The following is a 21,706-nucleotide window of genomic DNA, read 5'->3' as shown; positions in this document are numbered from 1 at the left end:
ATTTGATACAAATGTGGAATTATTACTTGTGTATGAGACAAGATCATTGTCAATGTGGAATTTTATTTGGGCTGAAAAATCATTGAGAAAAAAAGATATTGAGTGCTACATATTTATTTTGTCAAAATACTATAAATATTTGTTCTGGTTTGAGGGATGAACTGTGCTGAACGACCAATAATTTTTTGAAACGAGACCAGCTGATGTCTTAACTTTAGAGCCCTTCATTCAGAAGGAAGGTAATTTGGAAAAAGTTGCTGGGTACCAACCGGTTCTCCTTTAGGTCCTGGTAATCCTTTCACTCCCGGAGTTCCAGGAATGCCATCCAAGCCCTTTCTTCCAGGATGTCCTTGGAGTCCTGGATCCCCTGGGGCACCCACTTCTCCCTCTGGCCGAGGTGTTTCACCTTTTTCTCCTTTAAGTCCTGGCTGACCCTGAGCACCTGGGAATCCCTAGGGTAGTACAGAAATGTCTCCATTGCATTGGGTACAGTTGTTCTTATCAATCTTAAAAAAATGTCAGTAAGAACTTTTCAATTGTAATGAACATAAATTATTTTCCAGACACTTTCTTTGACCCACAAGTATGTCAAGGTTTTTGGCTTTATTTGTACTTCCAAAACTATAAAAAAATTCAGTTAGTATAATTCAATGCAACGTCTATAATAATATAATTCAATATGATGCCACCATTATCATAAGTCAGATTATGTTTGAATACTGGTAAATTTTAATATGTACCCACGGATAATTGGATTCAAATACATTTATCCAAATATTACTTTCTGGTTTTAAATTTTTAACAATTTTATTGAGGGATTTACCTGACCCAGGGATCAAACCCAGGTCTCCTACATTGCAGGCAGATTCTTTCACTGTCTCAGTCACCAGGGAAGCCCCAAAATATATATCCATGGATAAATTGATTTAAATGCATTTATCCAAATATAACTTTCTGATTTTAATTTGTTAACAATTATATTGACATATAATTTAAAGATCATAAAATGAATCCTTTGTAAGACTACAACTCAATGATTTTTAGTAAATTTACACATTGAGCTGCGATCGCCACAATCCAGTGTTAAAACATTTCTATTACCCCTCCAAATTCCCTCAGATCTACTTGCTGTCCATCCCTGTTCCCAATCTCAGCCTCAGGTAACCACTGATCTACTTTCTGTCTCAGATACCATTTGAAATGATGCTAAATTCATGAATTCACTTATTCATTCACACATCATTCATTCATTCAATCCAAAAGTATCAAAGTGCTTTACTATTAAGTAAGCCTCTTTCTGAGGCACCAAACTGACAACTTACATGGACAGCAACCATTATCTCCAGAGTGCTCCAAATTGAACCTAAATAAAGCTTCAAAACTATGAAATCTTACTGGAAATCCTGGAAGACCAGCACTTCCTGGGGACCCTGGGCTTCCTTTAATGCCAGCTGCCCCTGGTTCTCCTGCAAAGCAGTAAATTATTAAGCAGTCATTGAACACAAACTTGGAGTAGCCAGGGTAATGCAGTGTGTGAGGAAAATAGGGTGTTTTCTTCGAAGAAAGAAAATTTCTATCTTAAAAAACACAGTGGAGGATGACAATGGAAGTTAAAAACCTGGAAAAAGAGTTAATGTTCAAAATAAGTACTCAAATTTTAGCTTCCTAAAATTCTTGTCTTTATAATTTTAAGGAATACATTAATTTTTTTCTAATGATAAAAGTAATGGATATTCATGGTAAAAAATTATACTGAAAGAAGAGAATAAGAATCGTGCATAAATCTACCACCAGAAGATAATATTCACTAAAATTTTCATGTGTGTTACTCATAAATTTTATATCCATAAGTGCATAGGAGTTCATAATATACTTTTTTGGTGTCATACTATGCATATGTCAATAAATATGGATTTATAGCTTCACTTTAAATGGCTGTAGCTTATTGTGTGGGTGTGCGTGTGCACATGTGTGTGTGTTTAGTTGCTCAGTTGTGTCCAACTCTTTGCGACCCCATGGACTGCAGCCCACCAGTCTCCTCTGTCCATGGGATTCTCCAGGCAAGAATACTGGAGTGGGTTGCCAGATCATTTATTCAGCAAACAGCTATTTTTAGACATTTATTTTAAGATTTTTTTGACATGGACCATTTTTAAAGTCTTTATTGAATTTGTTACAATATTGTTTCTGTTTTATGTTTGGCTTCTTTGCCTGAGATACATGTGGGATCTTATCTCCTGGACCAGGAATCGAACTCACCCCCTAAATTGGAAGTCAAAGTCATAACCACTGGACCACCAGGGAAGTCTCTATTTTCAGACATTTGAATTGTTTTACTCAATTTTAGCTGTTGTAAGCAGTCCTATGATAAATACCCCATATTTAGTTCTGCAAACTTAACCAATAATTCCCTCTACAATAAATTCCTAAAAGTGTACCTCCAGGTCCAAAGAGGAAAACCTTTCTGAGGCTCTGGCTATCTGTTGCTAAATTGCGTTTTGCTGTACAACTGTATAGTTCCTCTGGGTATTTAAATATTTCGGTAAAGAGGATCCCTTTAGAGGGTCTTTTGGATGGATCTAAGGTCAGTTTATTAACAAATGTTTATTCATATTTTATTTCATGCAAGATTTGAGTCAGGAGAATTCTTTTATAGTAATTAAAACAGTTTTACCATTTATGCATCTTCTTTAAGCTATAGCTGTAGTTCCTCAAACGTAAGGAAACCAAGGAAAATATAGCAATACAACTGGTTGGGCAGCAGCAATGAGCTGCCCACCTGCATCTCAAGCCTTGGGTCAGAGATGAGTCTGGGGATGTAGGAAAACTACGATAGCTTTCCTTCTGTTCCTTCTCTCCTCCTTTCCTTTTGGTTTTTCACCACTTTCCCCCAGAGACTTGGGTACTAAATAGAAGCTGCAGAAAAATACTTCCCCTGTTCTTTGCCCCATCCTTTCCACTCAGGCTTGTCTCAGGTAGTCAGCAACTAAAATGCAATAGAGGGAAATGCCATGTTTTATGGGGTTTTTGGCTTTCTTTATGTTAACAGAGTGTGTTTTTGAAGGTTTCCCTCCAAATTCACATAGACCACATCCTGACATTGAGCAATCTGATGTCTTTTTTTTTCTGTCCAGTGAGCAGAGCCTTCTGGTACTTGCAAAAACACTTGGGTGTAAACTGTCCTACCTTGGAATCCTTTTTCGCCTTCTAAGCCTGGAAATCCAGGGGGGCCTGGAGACCCTGGGATACAAGGACACTGTGTACACAAGAGGCCTGGCTCCCCTGCAATGAGAACACACTTGCATCACTCAAAATCCCACTCACAAACCCGAGTCCTCAGAAAGGACTGAAAATTCCAACCACATGATCATTTATTACATCCAAATTTTTTTAATGTAGTGAAAATTATGTATGCATTCATACATATCTAGGACATGTATATTCATAAAAATAATTCATCTATTATATCTGCTTATCATATCTGAGCTTTTTTTTTTTTTTTTTTGCATTATAGAAAGGAAATCCGAAGAGCCCAGTAACAAACATTTACTATCTCAGTTTTTCTCTCCTTGAGTGCAGGATAAAACTCACATGCTAGGAACAGCCAATGATTTATTGCACAGGTGCTAAATAAATGATTGATTTCCAGAGAAATAAATACTATTAGGTAATCCTTTTGGAAAAGAAGCCATCTGTGACTGTCTGCTATTTGGGATCACTGTCTCTGGGAAGTATAAAATAAGTGATGATGAAGGTGATGAGAATGACTCATTCTGATCGAACATCACCAACTGAACTAACCTTTGGGTCCACCGACTCCTGGGATACCTGGAGACCCTATATGGCCTGGAAGTCCACCGACTCCAGGTGGACCTTCGCGAAAAACAATACCACCTGCAAAGAGACAACACCAAAGCTAACTTTTTATTTAAGTATTTTTTTCAATTAGCAAGTGTTTTAGTAATGTCTTTATTTTATATGCATTTCCCCATCTCTGTTTTGCAAGTTGAATCTTGTGAAGGTTATCTGCAACTGAAAAGACTGACCAGCTTTCCTTTCACATCACACACACGATTTTTTTTTTTTTTTAATAAGGATGCAGTTCTATTGCAGGTGCCCCGGGTTCCAGATTCTGACTCAAACATTCCTGAGCTTCAGGAGTTATGCACATCAGGCTTGTCAGAAATAAAATGAGGACACAAAACCTACATTTGGGAAAAAAACCCAGAGGGCTAAGAGCCCTGACATATAGGGAAGCATTTTAGTTTAGTTTTGCTTTGTTTTCCACATAGATTCACTCCTTAACAGATTTGTTCTTAGACATTATGTCTATTAGTAGGATAATTTCTTAGATGGTTGTTAGCCTAGAGGAAAGCTTTTATTTATTATTTATTTAGACCGTTCAGCTTCTCAGATCTTAGTTCTCCTGACCAGGGATTGAATCTGGGCCACGGCAGTAAAAGCGTCAAGTCCTAACCACTAGACCACCAGGGAACTCCTTTTATTTATTTTTTAATATTGTTCATATAACTAGGTACTTAACTGAATTTCTTTATTAAGGTTTCCAGATTATTTTCTTAATTTTTACATTTTAATAATATTGTCTATAAATAATGATTCCTCCTTTCTTAAAAAGATCTCTGGAAGATTCTTAAGGCTAGTAGGAGGGCTGAGTATAAAACAAGACCTCCTAGGTACCTGCCAGGAAAGGCATTTTAAAATACATGGAGTGATGTGTATGTTCTTGAGGTTCTAGACTCCTATCAGCCAACACATTTTGTGAAGTGGCTCTGTCATAGGATGGGGAGAAAAGGACAACTTCATCAGAACCTCCAGGTACCATTTCACATCCTCTGGGCGGCAGCTCTGAGGTTTCTGATCCACTCTACTTGGCAGCATCTTGCCTCGGTTCACGTTGCTCACCTATAGTTTCCTGCTCTGGAGCTTTCCTGCTGATGCCAAGGCATGGGATGGCCTGGAAGCCATGGAAACAGGGTCTGGAAGTGTGTGTGTGTGTGTGTGTGTGATGGTGGTAGGGTGTTAGTCCTATCCCTAGATAAACTTTTGCCTCTTGGTCCCCAGGAAAAGTGTATCCTGAGACGAAGTTATACAGCTTCTTGGAAGATAGTCTCCAGGAACTGAATAAGACGTTGCACTTGGCCTAGGCCAACGTGATAACAGTCACTCCTTCTCTGCTCCACTCCTCTGTCCCTGCCTCTCTCTCTGTCTTCGGGCTACTGCTGGGCTGATCTTGCCAAGCAGTCACGCTTTTACAGGCAGCTAATAAAATGAAACACCAGTGGAAAGATAACACCTAAGATCCACACGGATGGCCAAGCTGCATGTAAGGCTCATTGCCCCCATGGGCACACCTCTGTCATTGGGTATCGTGCACAGAAGGGCGCCATGAAGCATCTTTACCTGGTGGGCCTGGAGGTCCTGGGAACCCCATAGGACCTGGAGAACCAGGACAGCCGGGGGACCCCGGAAGCCCTGCTGCAGTCTTTCCTGGGGGCCCTTGCTCCCCTTTACTTCCTTTCACACCGGGTACTCCAGGGGCTCCTTGGAGGCCAGGCCTTGATGACCCTTGGAAAAAATAATCATTTATTGTACTTAAAAAGTTCCCCCTGATTAACATATGCATTTCAATTGCAAAAGGGAGATAGTCTTGTAAACGTTGTACAATCGAAAAGTATATAGAGCATATGAAACAAAGTGAATTTTCTTCTCTGCCTCACCTGTGACCTGGTTCAACCACCACAATACAGCAGAGCTCAGACCACTCCATTCCCACAAGGTAACTTATGTGCTTTATTACAAGGGAATGAAACAGAAGTTGGGATTCACTGTAATCTCTTGATTCAAACGGATTTCAGAAGAAATTACTCAATACATGCTAAATATTTTGTAATTTTGTTTTTAGAGACTAGAAGATGCCTATCTTTCAGTGTCTCAAATAAGAAAGAGAAAACTGTAATTGAACTTTTGTTGTTGTTTAGTTGCTAAGTCATGTCCAACTCTTTTGCAACCCCATGGGCTGTAGCCCACCAGGCTCTCTGTCCATGGGATTTCCCAGGCAAGAATAATGGAGTGGGTTACCATTTCCTTCTCCAGGGGATCTTCCTGATCCAGGGATAGAACCCACATCTACTGCATTGGCAGGAGGATTCTTTACTACTGAGCCACCAGGGAAGCCCGTTTGAAGTTTATTTCTGCCAATTGTCTTGTGCACTGCTTGCTAAGTAGCTTCAGTTGTGTCTGACTCTTTGCCATCCTATGGACTGTAGCCCACCAGCCTCGTTTATCTATGGAATTCTCCAGGTAAGAATAGTAGAGTGGGTTGCCACTTCCTGTTCCAGGGGATCCTCCTGACCCAGGGATCAAACCCATGTCTGCTGTGTCTCCTGCATTCCAGGCAGATTCTTTACCACTGAGCCACCTGGGAAGACTACTGGAAGGAGCTCTTTCTTAATATTTGGTCGGACCTCTAAAATCTCCATTTGCATCATTTCACCTTCAAGAAATACCTGCTGTTAAGAGTTTGTTATATATTTTTCCATGTATATGCAAGTACACATAATATGTATACATTTTTTCTTTTCTTTTACAATAAAATCATAATGTACATATAGTCCTTCACTCTCTTTGTCTTAATTCATTTTCAAAATTATTTTTAAAATATACAGCATAGTATAGAAAAAAAAAAGAAATATAATCAATGCAAGGCTTTATCAAATCTTTGCTATTCTGTTCTTGTTTTGTTTCCTTTTGACAAGATGGCCCATTACAGAATGACAGTTAAAACTGAGGCCACTGTAGTTAATCCTTAACTAACCATCCTTGACCCTATTCTTCTTCCTCTTTCAAGAGGCAACCACTCTAATGACTCATGAATATTTTTACACTTTACAGAATTGTGTATGTACCACAAACAATATATGTTAAAATATAAAAACTATAATCTATGTCTCCTTAGGCAACTTGTGACACATTATGAAAACTATCACCTTAACCAACCTAATTGCCACGAAATTAATGTTTTTCTTTCTCTGTGCCTTTTTCTGAGTTTCAAGCCTCCTGCTCCCACACCAAAGTTACTGCCTGACAGTTAAAAATGCATGCGTGCTAAGTCTCTTCAGTTGTGTCTGACTCTGCAGTCGTGTGGACTATAGCCCGCCAGGCTCCTCTGTCCATGGAATTCTGCAGGGAAGAATACTGGAGTGGGTTGCCATGCCCTGCTCCAGGGGATCTTACCCACCCAGGAACTGAACCGGCGTCTCTCACGTCTCCTGTGTTGGCAGGCGGGTTCTTTACCACTAGTGCTACCTGGGCAGCTCAGCAGTAGTTAAAACTACTGAGAAGTGAAAGAGAGCATTTCTGTGTCACTTTGTGTCAGCTTTCCTCCCTTTTCCTCTGAAGGTCCCAAAGTTAATGATGAAGAAGTTGGAAACACTTGTATATCAATTAATGAAACATCACTCTTATGCAAATAATGCAAACTCATTAGAAAGCAGCATGTTTTCCTTTTGATAGTATTTGTATTGGTATCTGAGAAACATGTACATACCAGGACTTCCAGGGGCTCCAGGGGGACCACTGGGACCTGAGGACACATAACAGTAATTGTTCACAAAGATAGAAATATCCCCTCCTTCCGTTATTGAAATCTTAGATGGCAATATAATGATAATTACCAATACATTTTTCATACTTTGCCTCTACTCTCACATAAGTAAGTGTGAGAAAAGTTCAGTCATTTAGACAAACTGCGAAGAAGAAACTAAGTTCATCTTAGATGTCTAACACTCAAAAACAGGGAGGGGGCGAAGTAGGGCATTAAGGGACATGAACTACTATGTATAAAATAAATAAACAATAAGGACATATTGTATAGCACAGGGAAATACAGCCCTTAGTTTTTAATAACTTTACATGGAGTATAACCTACAAAAGTATTGAATCACTATGTTGTACACCTTAAACCAATATAATATTGCAGATCAACTATACTTTTTTTTTTTAAGTAAACTATAGTGCTTTATCATCCTCAGATAACTCACAGACATTTCCTAAGAGCTGTTCTGTGTTTAGTGCTTTGCTGGGATGATTCAGAGGCCAGAAGATCAAATAGCTGAAATTGTCAACAACCTCAAGTTTGGCCTGGATCCATCTCAGACCACTTATAGCTACAACACCGAGTAGGGTTCTAACTCTTTGACGTATATTAGTAACTTGTAGTGAGCGTATCAGATTTTTTAAAACCTGTGTCTAATAATTATCTGTCCATTTGTTTAAAACAATGAGAATTTTATACATTTAAATAAAATTCTCCTTTGAAATCTTATTTATATCAATCATTTTCCTGGATCAGTGGTTCTCAAGCCTGCTACACATTAGAATTAATCTAAGGAGCTTCTATGACCTGCCAGTATCCAGGGCCCTCCTCCAGGCAATTACATCAGAATCATGGGGAAGAAATGGGGACATGGTTCTTATTCAGCAGTTCTTGGGGATTTCAATGTGCAGTGAGATATAAGAGCTTATTAGCCAAGATTATCTCAACCCATCAAAAGGGACAGAATATAAGTCAATGTGACTTTAATTCATGGTCCTGGAAATCAGGAACCAAGGGCTTCAGTCCCTTCTTGTCCCTATTTGTGTAGATTTGCTCAAATGAGAGCTGTTTGGGGCTGCATTTTCTCTTCTGTAATCCCTCTGGGACTGCTGGTTTTGGACACTCCCTCTCCCTGCCCTCTGGCTATGTTAATGTCTTCCTATCAGATATGAATGTTATGTTTAAAGATATTTAATTATGCATAAAGATAAGCAGTTACTGTCTGCTGTATACCACCTAAGGGATTTTTTTAGGAAAATATGAAAATTAGGAAACATCAAAAAATACCATCACCTATGAACATTAGGAGACTGCTCCTTTCCTCTTGCAAATTCTAGGTCTAGAAACACATTTTGCCATGAATGAAAGACACATGATGATCAGCAAATGCTTCAGGAAGAAAATTATTCTCACCCTGCGGGCCACGAGCTCCCTTGGGCCCTGGTAGGCCTGGAATTCCTTCATCTCCCTTTTCCTGGTATGCGTCATAATATTCTGTCTTAAAGGAAAATGAAATTGAAAAAAAAAAAGCTATTTATGGTAACTCGCCAAATACAATTACTTCAATTTCATATTTTTTGACTAAAATGATACTTTCCTTGTTTTCCTGAATTCACAGGCTTATGTGTTAGAAAAACATGGCAGTTTTATGGGATGGATAAATTTAAAAGTTAACCTGGTATCATGACAGTGGATATTTCATGGGCTTTCATTTAGAAATACATTTTATGATGTAGCCCAAATCATATACACACTCTTAAATATATATATACATATCTATATATGTGTGAGTATGTATATAGAAATTAAAGTTTTACAAAAGAGTAACTTCTTACAACATATGATCAACTCTGATATTTTTTATTCTATTTCATTTTTAAATGAAAATATTTAATGCTTGTCCTGTGGACTAAATTTATTTCAAAGTACGTTGGGATGTATACATCAAAAAAATACTTCATTGTTTCTCTAAATTTCAGGACAGCATTGATCTTCAGACAAATGTTTCCTTAGTCCAAGGGCTGAGGATTATTAGTATTTCTGAAGTGATCAATGGACCTTCTGCTCATTTCCTTAACCATCTTCTTCCAAAGCAAAACTTTCTCTGAAGTCAGTAGTAGCTGCAAAACTATGTGGAATTGAGCATTAAAAAAAAAGATGGAAATATAAAAGTTTAAAAAAACTTTTTTCATATGTTTCATGGGGCCAATTAGTTTACTGATTTGTTTAAAGAACTATAACAAGAACTTTGTAGTTAAAACTGTATGCATAAAGTAAAAAAAAAGAATTCATAATAATAATAGTAGTAACAGTGCAATAAACTCCTCCATCATAAAATCCATCAAGATATGTATGTATCTGCCAAGTATTGGCAAAGTACTTTCACAAAATAGCCTTTCATCTTCCCAGCAACCCCTTAAAAGGATCTTGGGATTGTCATCTGAATCATTTGCTTGCAAGGTAAAGAAGCTGATTTCTGGGACCCTCCTTCAGTTACTGAGTTAACTTACTTGGCCTGGGGGGTCTGGGAACTGCATTTGTAGGAGGACACAAACACACTCCCCCAGTGACTCCTCTGCCACCAGGGAGCTTTTTGTCACACCTGCAGGTCTTAAATGGGAGTTCTGCTCTGCACTCTGAACGTGAGAACCACCGTCATTTGAGGCAGCAAAGGAAGGTACCGGAACTCAGAGCCTGGGTCCCATTCACACTCATCTCCTCAAGCTACAGAGTCACTATATACAGCGTGGCCACCCTGTTGCCAGGAGCTGACGGACATCAAATCCATGTCCACTCGAGAAGGAGGATCACCTGCCTCTAAGGAGCTTAAAAGTGAAAGTGTTAGTTGCTGAGTCATGTCTGACTCTGCAACATATGGAAGATAGCCCACCAGGCTCGTCTGTCCACGGATTTCTCCAGGCAAGAACACTGGAATGGGTTGTCGTTCCCTTCTTTAGGGGATCTTCCTGATCTGGGGATCAAATCCAGGTCTCCTGCATTGCAGGTGGATTCTTTACCATCTGAGCCACCAAGGAAGCTTGGGCTGCGGTCACTGGGTTTTGCAGGCCCTGAATTCAACCCACAGTTGAGCTGCTGCTGCCTCATAGTTCAGGGCTGTCATAACAGGGCCCAGAAGGTGAAGTCCTTCTCCCACACCCCCAGGACCTGACCTGTCCTTCACTGCTGCCTTCCTATGCTACTCAAAGGTGCAGGATGATCTTAGGCCAGGCCTGTTTAGACAAAGGCTTTTTCTTCTCTGCAGCCCAGGATGGGCATTGCTAGTACATTCCAGGGACCAAGTAGGACCAGATAAAAATATTTGTCCATTACTGAATGGACAAATAATGACAACAGCTATTTTTTTGGCCCTAAATTGATAAAAAGGTAAATACTATAATCTCTATCATAGCAGTTAATAAGGGACACTGATTCAAAATTTCCTTGATATTTGGAAAGACTTGATCAAGCATAACGTTAATATTGTCCTTCATTACACTTACTGGACCACGAAATCCTGGAGGGCCAGAGTTTCCTTTCCACCCCTGTATAGAAAGACAGTTACAAATTATGAGCACACTAATCAAAAGTATTTACATGTTAGGTATACTTAGAAATCAAAAAGCATAGTTAAACAAATCTATGCTAAAACTGATATCATTTCTATGAAACGTACAAGTCAAATTAGCACGAAAGGGATATTGACTTTTGATTATTTTCCTGGAGGGCCATATCTCAGGCAGAAATCTTATCTATAAGGTCTGGAAGAAGTGGCTCTTGTTCTCTAGGTTTCCTCCACATCACTCCCTTCAAAGGATGCTTGCATCCTTGCATGCTCTCCCTGTTCGCACCTGGACTAGAGGCACAGGGAAGCCAGGCCATGGGTTGTAGGCAATTGTAGAAATAAATTGATGTGAAACACAGTCCACAGTTCACCAATGATGACCATTCAGTTCATCGTGACCCAGGTTGAGACTCACAGGGTTCAGACCATGCTTGACCTCCGATGAGCTGATACTTCCTCCAATTACAGGTCCCTTCCAACTCCTTTCTCATGGGAAGCTAAAATCCCACTGGTCCTAAGCCAGCTTCCACTACACAGAACAGGTTTAACATCTTTCCCTTCAAGTGTTTAAATAAAGCCGCCACAGCTCTCCCTTCTTCCTAACAAATATGCTGAGGTATTTTATTGAACTCTGACTGCAGCTCCTTGCATTGAGTTTCAGGATGTGGGGAGGAAAATGGTGAGAAAACCCAACCAATAATAAAAGCTGAAAGCAGATGTCAGGAAGGGAATTACCTTAATGCCATCTTCACCCCTTAACCCAGGGAAACCCCTGTCTCCTTTGGCTCCCTAAGAGAAGAGCAAAGTGAAGAGATCAGAAGACACACTGATAATCAATTTCTTCTGTAGCAAGCAAAATGCTTTAAACTCCTTTTGGTGGGGTGGGGGGGCGGGGAAGAGTGTTCAGATGACCTCTCTCCACAGAGAGGGCGTAACACTAAAGGTGCATGCGTACTCAGCCACTCAGTTGTTTCCATATCTGCGGCCCCACGGACTGTAGCCCACCATGATTGACTCTCAAAAACCCTTCTTGGTCTAATACGACTGACTTTCATTACTTCAATGGACCAAGTCATGACTTCATGACTTTACCTCAGTGCCAGGGAAACCAGGGGCACCATCTTTTCCAGGCTTTCCCTAAAACAAAAACAAAAGAAAAACATGTAACTTATGGATACTTTAATAAACACGAAAAACTTAAATGATACAATCTCTTGATCTTAGGCAAGAAAGCCTAACTGAGGTTTCCTTCAGTTATTAGAAGGAAAAGCTATTAATTGCAGAACTGACGATGACCTTCTTCTGCCAGGAAAGGCAGAAGCCAGTGAGATTGGGAAGTTAGGGAAGGTCATGGGATTCTCCAGGCAAGAGTTAGATATGACTGAAGCAACTTTGCACACATACAGTATTCCATTGTATATATGTACCACATCTTCTTTATCCATTCATCTGTCAATGGACACATGTTGTTTCCATGTCCTGGCTAAACTAAAGTTAGCCATCCAAGCTTAGAAAGAAAATCAGGGAAGCGCTGAGCAGAGAAGTAAGCAGGAAAATTCAGAGAGAGGCGTTCACAGTCAATGTATTTATTTGCAATGTTGGCAACTCCTTGAACTGCAGACGTGTCTATATCTAAATATACATATAAAAGGAATTTTACAGTGTTTAAAGAGACAGAGCTGTTTAACTATTATGGGATTAACTATTATGGTACTTACCTTCCATCATAAAATTAAAAACAACATTAGTTGAATATTTTTCTTAGAAAAAATATACTTTTCCCAGTGTATGATTTTTAGCTTTTAAACAATGAGAGTGCTGCATGCTGGGTACTATGGGCTAAGTCATTTCAGTCCTGTGCGACTCCTTGTGACTCCATGGACTGCAGCCCACCAGGCTCTTCTGTCCATGGGGATTCTCCAGGCAAGAATGATGGAGTGGGTTGCCATGCCCTCCTCCAGGGGATCTTCCTGGCCCAGGGATGGAACTCTTGTCTCATGTCTCCTGTGTTGGCAGGCAGGTTCTTTGCCACTAGCGCCACCTGGGAAGCCCTAAGCATCTTATACTTGCCACCTATAAAGTCCTGAGTACTGACTAATTTGGGGCTTCCCTGGTGGCCCAGATGAATCCACCTGCAATGTAGAAGACCTGGGTTCCATTAATTTAGGCTGCACACGACACTGATTTCCAAACTCACCTGTGGGCCTGGTTCTCCAGGAGCACCTTTTTCTGATCCATAAGATTCTCCAGGTGGCCCCTGAATCAATGAGAGTTAGGTCAAGTTTTGTAAATTACTGATCTTTGACTTACATCGATTTTTATTAACTTTTCCCTTCCATTAAAATTTTTGAAATGATGGGTTATCTAAGTGAGACATTTTATTTATGAATATCAAGTTAAAAACAGATGCTATAGAATCAGATGCTGAAGATAAATCACAAGATGGGTGACAGAGGGTGCATATAAAACAGTGCAGGGATTTCAGCTAGAAGCGGCCATAAGATAATTCTAGTATTTATGATCCCTGCAGTAAAATGCTATCACGCTTTAGCTAATATTAAGCCTTAAAGGTAGGTCATACATCAAAATATGCTCCAAGTTTCTACTTTTAGTTTCAAGGGAACAATATGATTCTAAGTGACCTACAGAGGGTCCAGGGGGTCCGGACTGTCCCATGGCTCCCAGGTCTCCCTTCTCTCCCTTGAGGTCCTGTCACAAAAACAAGTTGAGGTCATGAGAAAGAGAGCAAACAAGATATTATCGACTACATTTGGAAAAGTCCTCTAGCTGTCCAATGAACTGGATTTTCAACTTACATATATACCTCCTATTAACATATCACCATTTCTCACATTTTGAATTTTATACCTGTTAACCCCCTGAAACGATACTCAAACATTCTGTGTGCTGGATTTTATTTTTTGAATTGAGGTATAGTAGATTTGGCTGAATAAATAGTAGATTTACAAATATTATATTAGTTTCAGGTGTACAATGTAGTGATTTAAGATTTTTGTATATTATACCCCATTTATATTATAAACCACTGGTTGTATTCCCTGTGCTGTACAATATATCCTTTGTACAGTCTCTTTTTTAAAAAAGAAAGTAATTTAGATCAAACTATATTAAACTAATTTAACTCCTGAATCAGTTTTCTATAAGCATAATCAGATCATTTCCAATATATTTTACTCTCATTTTTAATATATTGAAATTATTTTCACTGAGATCAATTATTTTCTGAGTAAATGCTATAATGAGGATTTGAGTCAATAATCAGGTTTGTTTTGGCCTTATCACATTTTATTAATATTTTGTAAAAATATAATTTTCAAAAACATCATTTTTTTAAAAAAGAAATTTTTATCCCTTGGGTCAAATCTCCCAGCTCTTAATGTTCTCAAGATAAGATTTTTTTAAATCAATTTTTCAGCCAATAAAGCTTTAGATTTTATTAAATATACTTTTGTTGATTAATTCTGAAAAGTTCAGTTATTTTCCTCAGGCAATATTTTTTCCAGTATTCAATGAGAGTTATTATTTTGGTCATATAGAACTTCGCCGTGTTTTAACTTATCAGTTTTGTTTGATAACGTCTATCATTAAAAGTTAATTATATTGAAAAGTGATGGCTAAGGTATTTCTTTTAGGGTGATGAAAATGTTCTAAAATGCCCACAGTAAGTTGCACAACTCTGTGAATACATTAAAAGCCACTGAATTGCACATTAAATGGGTAAATTATATGTTATGTGACTTATACCTCAATAATGCTGTTAAAAATTAATTGTAATGAAAATCCATGAATTTCTTCTTTAAAATGGTGAAAATCACAGCATGTAAATTATATTGCAATCAAGGTATTATCAAAACAATTAATCATAATTTTAAAAAAGAGAAATGATTTATGTTTACTTCTTAGTTTGTTTAGTTACTCAGTCTAGTTTGACTCTTTTTGACTCCATGGACTGTAGCCCTCTAGGCTCCTCTGTTCATGGTGTTTTCCAGGCAGGAATACTGGAGTGGGTTGCCATTTCCTTCTCCAATTTCTTAGTTAATCCACAGGAAAATTATTAACTTCCCTCTCACTCCCTATTACCTGTCCCAGACATTTCAGGATCAACCTAGTGTCTAGGATTGGGGTATTATGCTGTGATGCAGTTCTGAGCATCTGATTCAATTTTGTTCCCCAGTCCTTCCAGCTACCCCAATGTGAGAGCAAAAAGGACCTGATAATTTCAGAATAAGAGTCATGGTGTCCTTGGAGAGGAATGGGGGCCACAGTGTCTTGGGGTTATAATGGCAGGGTAAAAACATCCCATTTGATTATGATGACACTCCACCCTTATTTTTAGGCCATTACCACCCTTCCCTGGTGGCTCAGTGGTAAAGAATCCACCTGCCAAGCAGGAAACACAGGTTCAATCCCTGGGTTGGGAAGATCCCCTGGAGAAGGAAATGGCAACCCACTCCAGTATTCTTGCCTGGAGAATCCCATGGAGGGAGGAGCCTGGCGGGCTACAGTCTATGGGGTCACGAGTCAGACATGATTGAGTGACTAGATAGCAAAACCACCATCCAGTTGGATCAGAGACATACACCCATTGTGTTACCACCTATTCAAAAATACACACTGAAAACCCAGCCTGTGTTAGGAACAGTGAGAGGGATGAGGATAAAGGGTAAGCAAAATTAGATTGAGGCTCCTCCTTCAACAGTCTTGAAAGTGGCTTGCCTTGGGTCTTCTCCACCTCATGTTTTCCAGTTCTTGAGTAAAAGACAGGAAAAGAATAAAATCCAGAGACCCAGGCTGGCTGGACTGGAGTTAGGTGTTGTTACTGTTTTTAGTCACTAAGTCATGTCCGACTCTTTGTAACCCTGTGGACTGTGGCCCGCCAGGCTCTTCTGTCCATGGGATTTCCCAGGCAAGAATACTGGAATGAGTTGCCATTTCCTTCTCCAGGGGATCTTCCCAACCCAGGGATTGGACCTTTGTCTGCTGAGTTGGCAGGTAGATTTTTTTACCACTGGGCCACCTGGAAAATGGACTTAGGTGACAGAGCTTATAAAAGAGGTAAGGGATCACAGAGCCTCATGGCAGAGAGGGGAAGGCAGGAGCCTAATAATAACACAGAAGAGTTACCGTTCTGTTATCAGGGCCGGTTAGAGTCACAATAACTGTTCCTGGTGGTCCAGGGGGTCCTGTCAATCCTTTCACACCCTGAAGACAAACACACTCAGGAATTACAAAAAAGCTTAAGAGATCTACATTTCCTCTTTAGTTCTTACCTAAAAAATAAAGCAAACAAAACTTGAGACACAGCAAATGCTTTGGTTTCAATGTGACTTAGTAAATAAAATGTGTATTCGTAAGTCTTTTGTTGTTGGTGGTCAGTTGCTCAGTTGTGTCTGACACTGTGATACCATAGACTGCAGCACTCCAGCCCTCCCTGTCCTTCAGCATCTCCTGGAGTTTGCTTAAACTCATATCCATTGAATTAGATAGTTAGATGCTATCCAACTATCTCATCCTCTGTCGTACCCTTCTCCTACCTTCAATCTTTCCCAGCATCTGGCTCTTCGCATCAGGCAGCCAAAGTCCTGGAGCTTCAGTTTCAGTAACAGTCCTTCCAATGAATATTCAGAGCTGATTTCCTTTAGGATGGACTGGTTTGATCTCTTTGCAGTCCAAGGGATTCTCAAGTCCTCTCTAACACCACAGTTCGAAAGCATCAGTTCTTTGGTGCTCAGCCTTTATGGTCCAACTTTCACACGTGTACATGACTACTGGAAAAACCATGGCTTTGCCTACGGAGCTTTGTTGGCAAGATAATGTCTCTGCTTTTTAATATGCTGTTTAGATTTCTCACAGCTTTTTCCGAGGAGCAAGTGTCTTTTAATTTCATGGATGCAGTCACCATCCACAGTGATTTTTGAGCTCAAGAAAAGAAAGTCTGTCACCCTTTCCATTGTTTCCCCATCTATTTGCATGGGACTAGATGCCTCAATCGGAGAAGGCAATGGCAACCCACTCCAGTACTCTTGCCTGGAAAATCCCATGGATGGAGGAGCCTGGTAGGATGCAGTCCATGGGGTCGCTGGGAGTCGGACATGACTGAGCGACTTTACTTTTCACTTTCCTGCATTGGAGAAGGAAATGGCAGTCCACTCCAGTGTTCTTGCTTGGAGAATCCAGGGACGGGGGAGCCTGGTGGGCTGCTGTCTCTGGGGTTGCACAGAGTCGGACATGACTGAAGTGACTTAGCAGCAGCAGCAGCAGCAGGATGCCACAATCTTCATTTTTTGAATGTTGAGTTTTAAAAGCCAGCTTTTTCACTCTTCTCTTTGACCTTCATCAAGAGGCTCTTTAGTTCCTCTTTGCTTTCTGCCATAAGGGTGGTGTCATCTGCATATCTGAAGTTATTGATATTCCATCCGGCAATCTTGATTTCAGCTTGTGCTTCATCCAGCCTGGAATTTCTCACAGTACACTCTCAGTTCAGTTCAGTTCAGTCACTCAGTCATGTCTGACTCTGTGACCCCATAGACTGCAGCACGCCAGCCTTCCCTGTCCACCACCAACTCCCGGAGCTTGCTCAAACTCATGTCCATTGAGTCGGTGAGGCCATCCAACCATCTCATCATCTGTCATTCCCCTTTCCTTCCACCTTTAATCTTTCAGGGTCTTTTCCAGTGAGTCAGTTCTTCACATCAGGTGGCCAAAGTTGGAGTTTCAGCTTCAGCATTAGTCCTTCCAATGAATATTCAGGACTGATTTCCTTTAGGATGGACTGGTTTGATCTCCTTGCAGTCCAAGGGACTCTCAGGAGTTTTCACCAATACATAGTTCAAAAGCATCAATTCTTTGGCATTCAGCTTTCTTCACAGTCCAACTCTCACATCCATACATGACTACTGGAAAAACCATAGCTTTGACTAGATGGACCTTTGTCAGCAAAATAATGTCCCTGCTTTTTAATATGCTATCTAGGTTGATCATCTTTTCTTCCAAGGAGCAAACGTCTTTTAATTTCATTTTGGAGCCCCCCAAAATAAAGTCTGTCACTGTTTCCATTGTTTCCTCATCTATTTGCCATGAAGTGATGGGACTGGATGCCGTGATCTTAGTTTTCTGAATGTTGAGTTTTAAGCCAACTTTTTCACTCTCCTCTTTCACTTTCATCAAGAGGCTCTTTAGTTCCTCTTTGCTTTCTGCCATAAGGGTGGTGTCATCTGTGTATCTGAAGTTATTGATATTTCTCCCGGTGATCTTGATTCCAGCTTGTGCTTCATCCAGCCCGGCGTTTCTCATGATGATACTCTATATATAAGTTAAATAAGCAAGGTGACAATATACAGCCTTGACGTACTCCTTTCCTGATTTGGAACCAGTCGTTCCATGTCTGGTTCTAACTGTTGCTTCTTGACCTACATACAGATTTCTCAGGAGGCAGGTAAAGTGATCTGGTATTCCCATCTCTTTAAGAATTTTCCACAGTTTGTTGTGATGGATCACTGTCAGAGGCTTTAGTGTAGTCAGTGAAGCAGAGGTAGATGTTTTTCTGGAATTCTATTGCTTATTCCATGATCTAGTTGATGTTGGCAATTTGATCTCTGGCTCGTCTGCCTTTTCTAAATCCAGCTTGTACATCTGAAAGTTCTCAGTTCACATACTGTTGATGCCTAGCTTAAAGGATTTTGAGCATTACTTTGCTAGCATGTGAAATGAGTGCAATTGTGCAGTAGTTTGAACATTCTTTGGCATTGCCCTTCTTTGGGATTGGAATGAAAACTGAGCTTCCAAATTTGCTGGCATACTTAGTGCAGCACTTTAAGAGTATCATCTTTTAGGATTTGAAGTAGCTCAGCTGGAATTCCATCACCTCTCTAGTGATGCTTCCTAAGGCCCACTTGACTTCACATTCCAGGATGTCTGACTCTAGGTGAGTGATCACACCATTGTGGTTATCTGGGTTATTCAGACTTTTTTGTTCTGTTTTTACCTTATTGGAGTATAGCTGATTAAGAATGTTGTGATAATTTCAAGTGGACAGCAAAGGAACTCCGCCATATATATACATGTATCCATTTTTTTTCCCCAAACTCCCCTCCCATCCAGGCTGCCACATAACATTGAGCAGAATTCTTTGTGCTATACAGTAGGTCCTTGTTGATAATCCGTTTTAAATACAGCAGTGCATACATGTCCATCCCAAAGCCCCTAACCATCCCTTTCCCCCATCCTTCTCCCTGGCAACCATAAGCTCTTCTCTAAGCCTGTGAGTCTGTTTCTGTTTTGTATACAAGTTCATTTGTATCATTACTTTTTCAATTCTGCATATAAGGGTATCATCAGATATTTCTCCTTCTCTGTCTGACTTACTTCGCTCAGTATGACAATCTCTAGATCCATCCATGTTGCCGCAAATGGCATTATAAAACGTGTTGTTTACTAAGGAACCTAAAATATTTTGCCCACAAATAAACCACAGTATATATATTACCCGCTCTCCTTTCTGTCCTAGCACGTTATCACCCATGTGACCCTGTAAGAAAAGACAAAACCAAATTATCTTTTTAATGAATACAAATATACAGTCTAAGCCCATTAAAGTTCCAATGTTTGTAACTGAACACTTACATTTTAATCATAATGTTAGGACTGTAAAAGTTACTTTATTGCTTGGAGTAGAGTGGCAACATGTTTCTTTTAAAAGGAGAGATCTTAAAGTGCAGAAAGTTGAAGGGAGCTACTTAAAAACGCAAGTGATGGCATGAAAGGGTGTGGGGTGGAGGAGGAAGCCGGCTCAGAGGACCTTTTTTTTTGGCTTAGCCAGACACCAGCTACTTTTGAATCTGCTGGCTGGATACATAACTTCTGGTGCCCTGTTTTCTAGTCTTAAAAATAAGAGGGATGTGTAGCTGAACTTCAGGATTCTGAAATTCAAAACTTAACAGAGAACTAAAAACAGAATTAAAGCTAACCTGACTTCACTAGTAAGTTAGAACATGAGCTAAGTCTAATGTGAATCATCTCTCTTCAGTAAATCTATCGTTTCAACCAATGTCTCTTTGTTTCTTTGCCTCTGAGTTTGCAGATTTTCATCCCATTAGGCCACAAGCAGCAGAGAAAAGCTCAGGATGACGAATCAAAAGATTTTAAACTTTAGTTCTGCCAATTACTGTTTGATGATTCACTTAACCTGAACCTGTTCATCTCACAGAGAACGTATGTGTGTGTCTGCGTGTGTGTATATACACGCACATCAATGAAACAGTAAATGTGAAAGCACCTTGGAAAGTACCCTACACACAAAGGCTTACCTGATAGTAAGAGATACTGTGTTCACTACTAATTTCCTGGTGAGGCTCAGCCCTCTCTCAACATTTTTTTAACTTTAACTAATGAAGGAGATCAGACTATCCAGCTCCAAAATACACCACTTTGGCAGAAGAACTCTTTTTGAGCTGAAGGCATTTGAGAAACAGGGAATGCAGAAAAAGTTCTCTCCTCTCTCCCTGGGCCTCAAGGCTGGGCACAGATTTCCCCGTGTGAATGTGTCACCCTCCCCTCTCCTGTGCACAGAAGAGAAGACAACTCATCATGGGAGACAACACCAGCTTAAACCTGCATAAACAAACTTCACTGAAATAACCCTTATCTTCCACTAGTTTCCCCCATATATTTACCTTCCCACAATTTGTTGCCCCTAGAAGCTCACAACCCACTTCCTATGTCTTGATACTTCACCACAAATGTATCACCCTTTGTTAAAACGGTATACAAGCCTCTGGGTCTGATTGCTTCTTTGGGGTTTTCATTTCATTTCTGTGAGGTCTCCATATGCATATGAAATCAACCTTTTTTCTCCTGTTAACCCAGTCACTGAACCTAAGAAGATAGAAGAAAAAGTTTTTTTTTTTTTTCTCCCCAATCCTAACAGTTGGCTTTTGTAACAGAAAGACATGCAGGACCCTGTTTAATGAGCACATGAACAGTCATCTTTTATTTTCTAGTATGAAAATAACTAGAAAATAGTTATCGGTTGGTTTTGGGAAGCAGCCCAGTACAAAAATGTATAAGATAAAGTACTGAGAGATCAGCAGGACTATGAGAAATGGAAACTTATAGACTAGGAATCCTTGCTCTTTTCCCAACAAGGAGCTCCATATAATTGAATTAAGACTCTTTGTATCAGAGATCAAGTTACTGAAGTGCAGGGAAAGGAGAAGAAAGAGGTGGAGAACTGTTCACGTCCCTGCTGGGGATTCTTGTGAGTCCCAAAGAGAAGCCCCGGCAGAGACCTGCATGTGCAATCAGACTGAGTTGGCTTTTAGATTGGTTAGGATGTTCTGGCTGGTACAACATATAGATTGCAATCTACCTTAGGTCCTGGAGGTCCCATGGTTCCCGGAAAGCCCTAGAAAAATCCATCAGTTAAAATTACAGCAGATAGTGCACCAAACCTACAACATGTTTAAAATCTTTAAGCTATGATTCTTTTATTAGTTACAATGTCTATTGCA

The 21,706-nt window shown here is 39.9% G+C and overlaps 1 protein-coding gene across 2 annotated transcripts in view; it reads right to left on the bottom strand.

Moving 5' to 3' along the window:
• COL4A3 (collagen type IV alpha 3 chain) overlaps positions 1-21,706 on the bottom strand; it is a 163,105-nt gene that overhangs the window by 42,797 nt on the left and 98,602 nt on the right. For both annotated transcript variants that reach the window (XM_027514994.1, XM_027515003.1), the window contains exons 11-25: positions 21,565-21,600; positions 19,684-19,725; positions 16,323-16,400; positions 13,824-13,886; positions 13,375-13,434; positions 12,270-12,314; positions 11,913-11,966; positions 11,116-11,157; positions 9,029-9,113; positions 7,568-7,603; positions 5,422-5,586; positions 3,802-3,894; positions 3,187-3,282; positions 1,396-1,466; positions 270-452 (exon numbers count right to left, since the gene is read on the bottom strand). In XM_027514994.1, the coding sequence (XP_027370795.1) occupies positions 270-452; positions 1,396-1,466; positions 3,187-3,282; positions 3,802-3,894; positions 5,422-5,586; positions 7,568-7,603; positions 9,029-9,113; positions 11,116-11,157; positions 11,913-11,966; positions 12,270-12,314; positions 13,375-13,434; positions 13,824-13,886; positions 16,323-16,400; positions 19,684-19,725; positions 21,565-21,600 (1,149 nt within the window). The remainder of the gene's footprint in view (positions 1-269; positions 453-1,395; positions 1,467-3,186; positions 3,283-3,801; positions 3,895-5,421; positions 5,587-7,567; positions 7,604-9,028; positions 9,114-11,115; positions 11,158-11,912; positions 11,967-12,269; positions 12,315-13,374; positions 13,435-13,823; positions 13,887-16,322; positions 16,401-19,683; positions 19,726-21,564; positions 21,601-21,706) is intronic.

This window comes from Bos indicus x Bos taurus, chromosome 2 (genome assembly GCF_003369695.1).
Source record: "Bos indicus x Bos taurus breed Angus x Brahman F1 hybrid chromosome 2, Bos_hybrid_MaternalHap_v2.0, whole genome shotgun sequence".
NCBI lineage: Eukaryota > Metazoa > Chordata > Mammalia > Artiodactyla > Bovidae > Bos > Bos indicus x Bos taurus.
The sequence above is the reverse complement of the archived record's forward strand: the minus strand, read 5'-3'. Positions and strand labels throughout refer to the sequence as shown.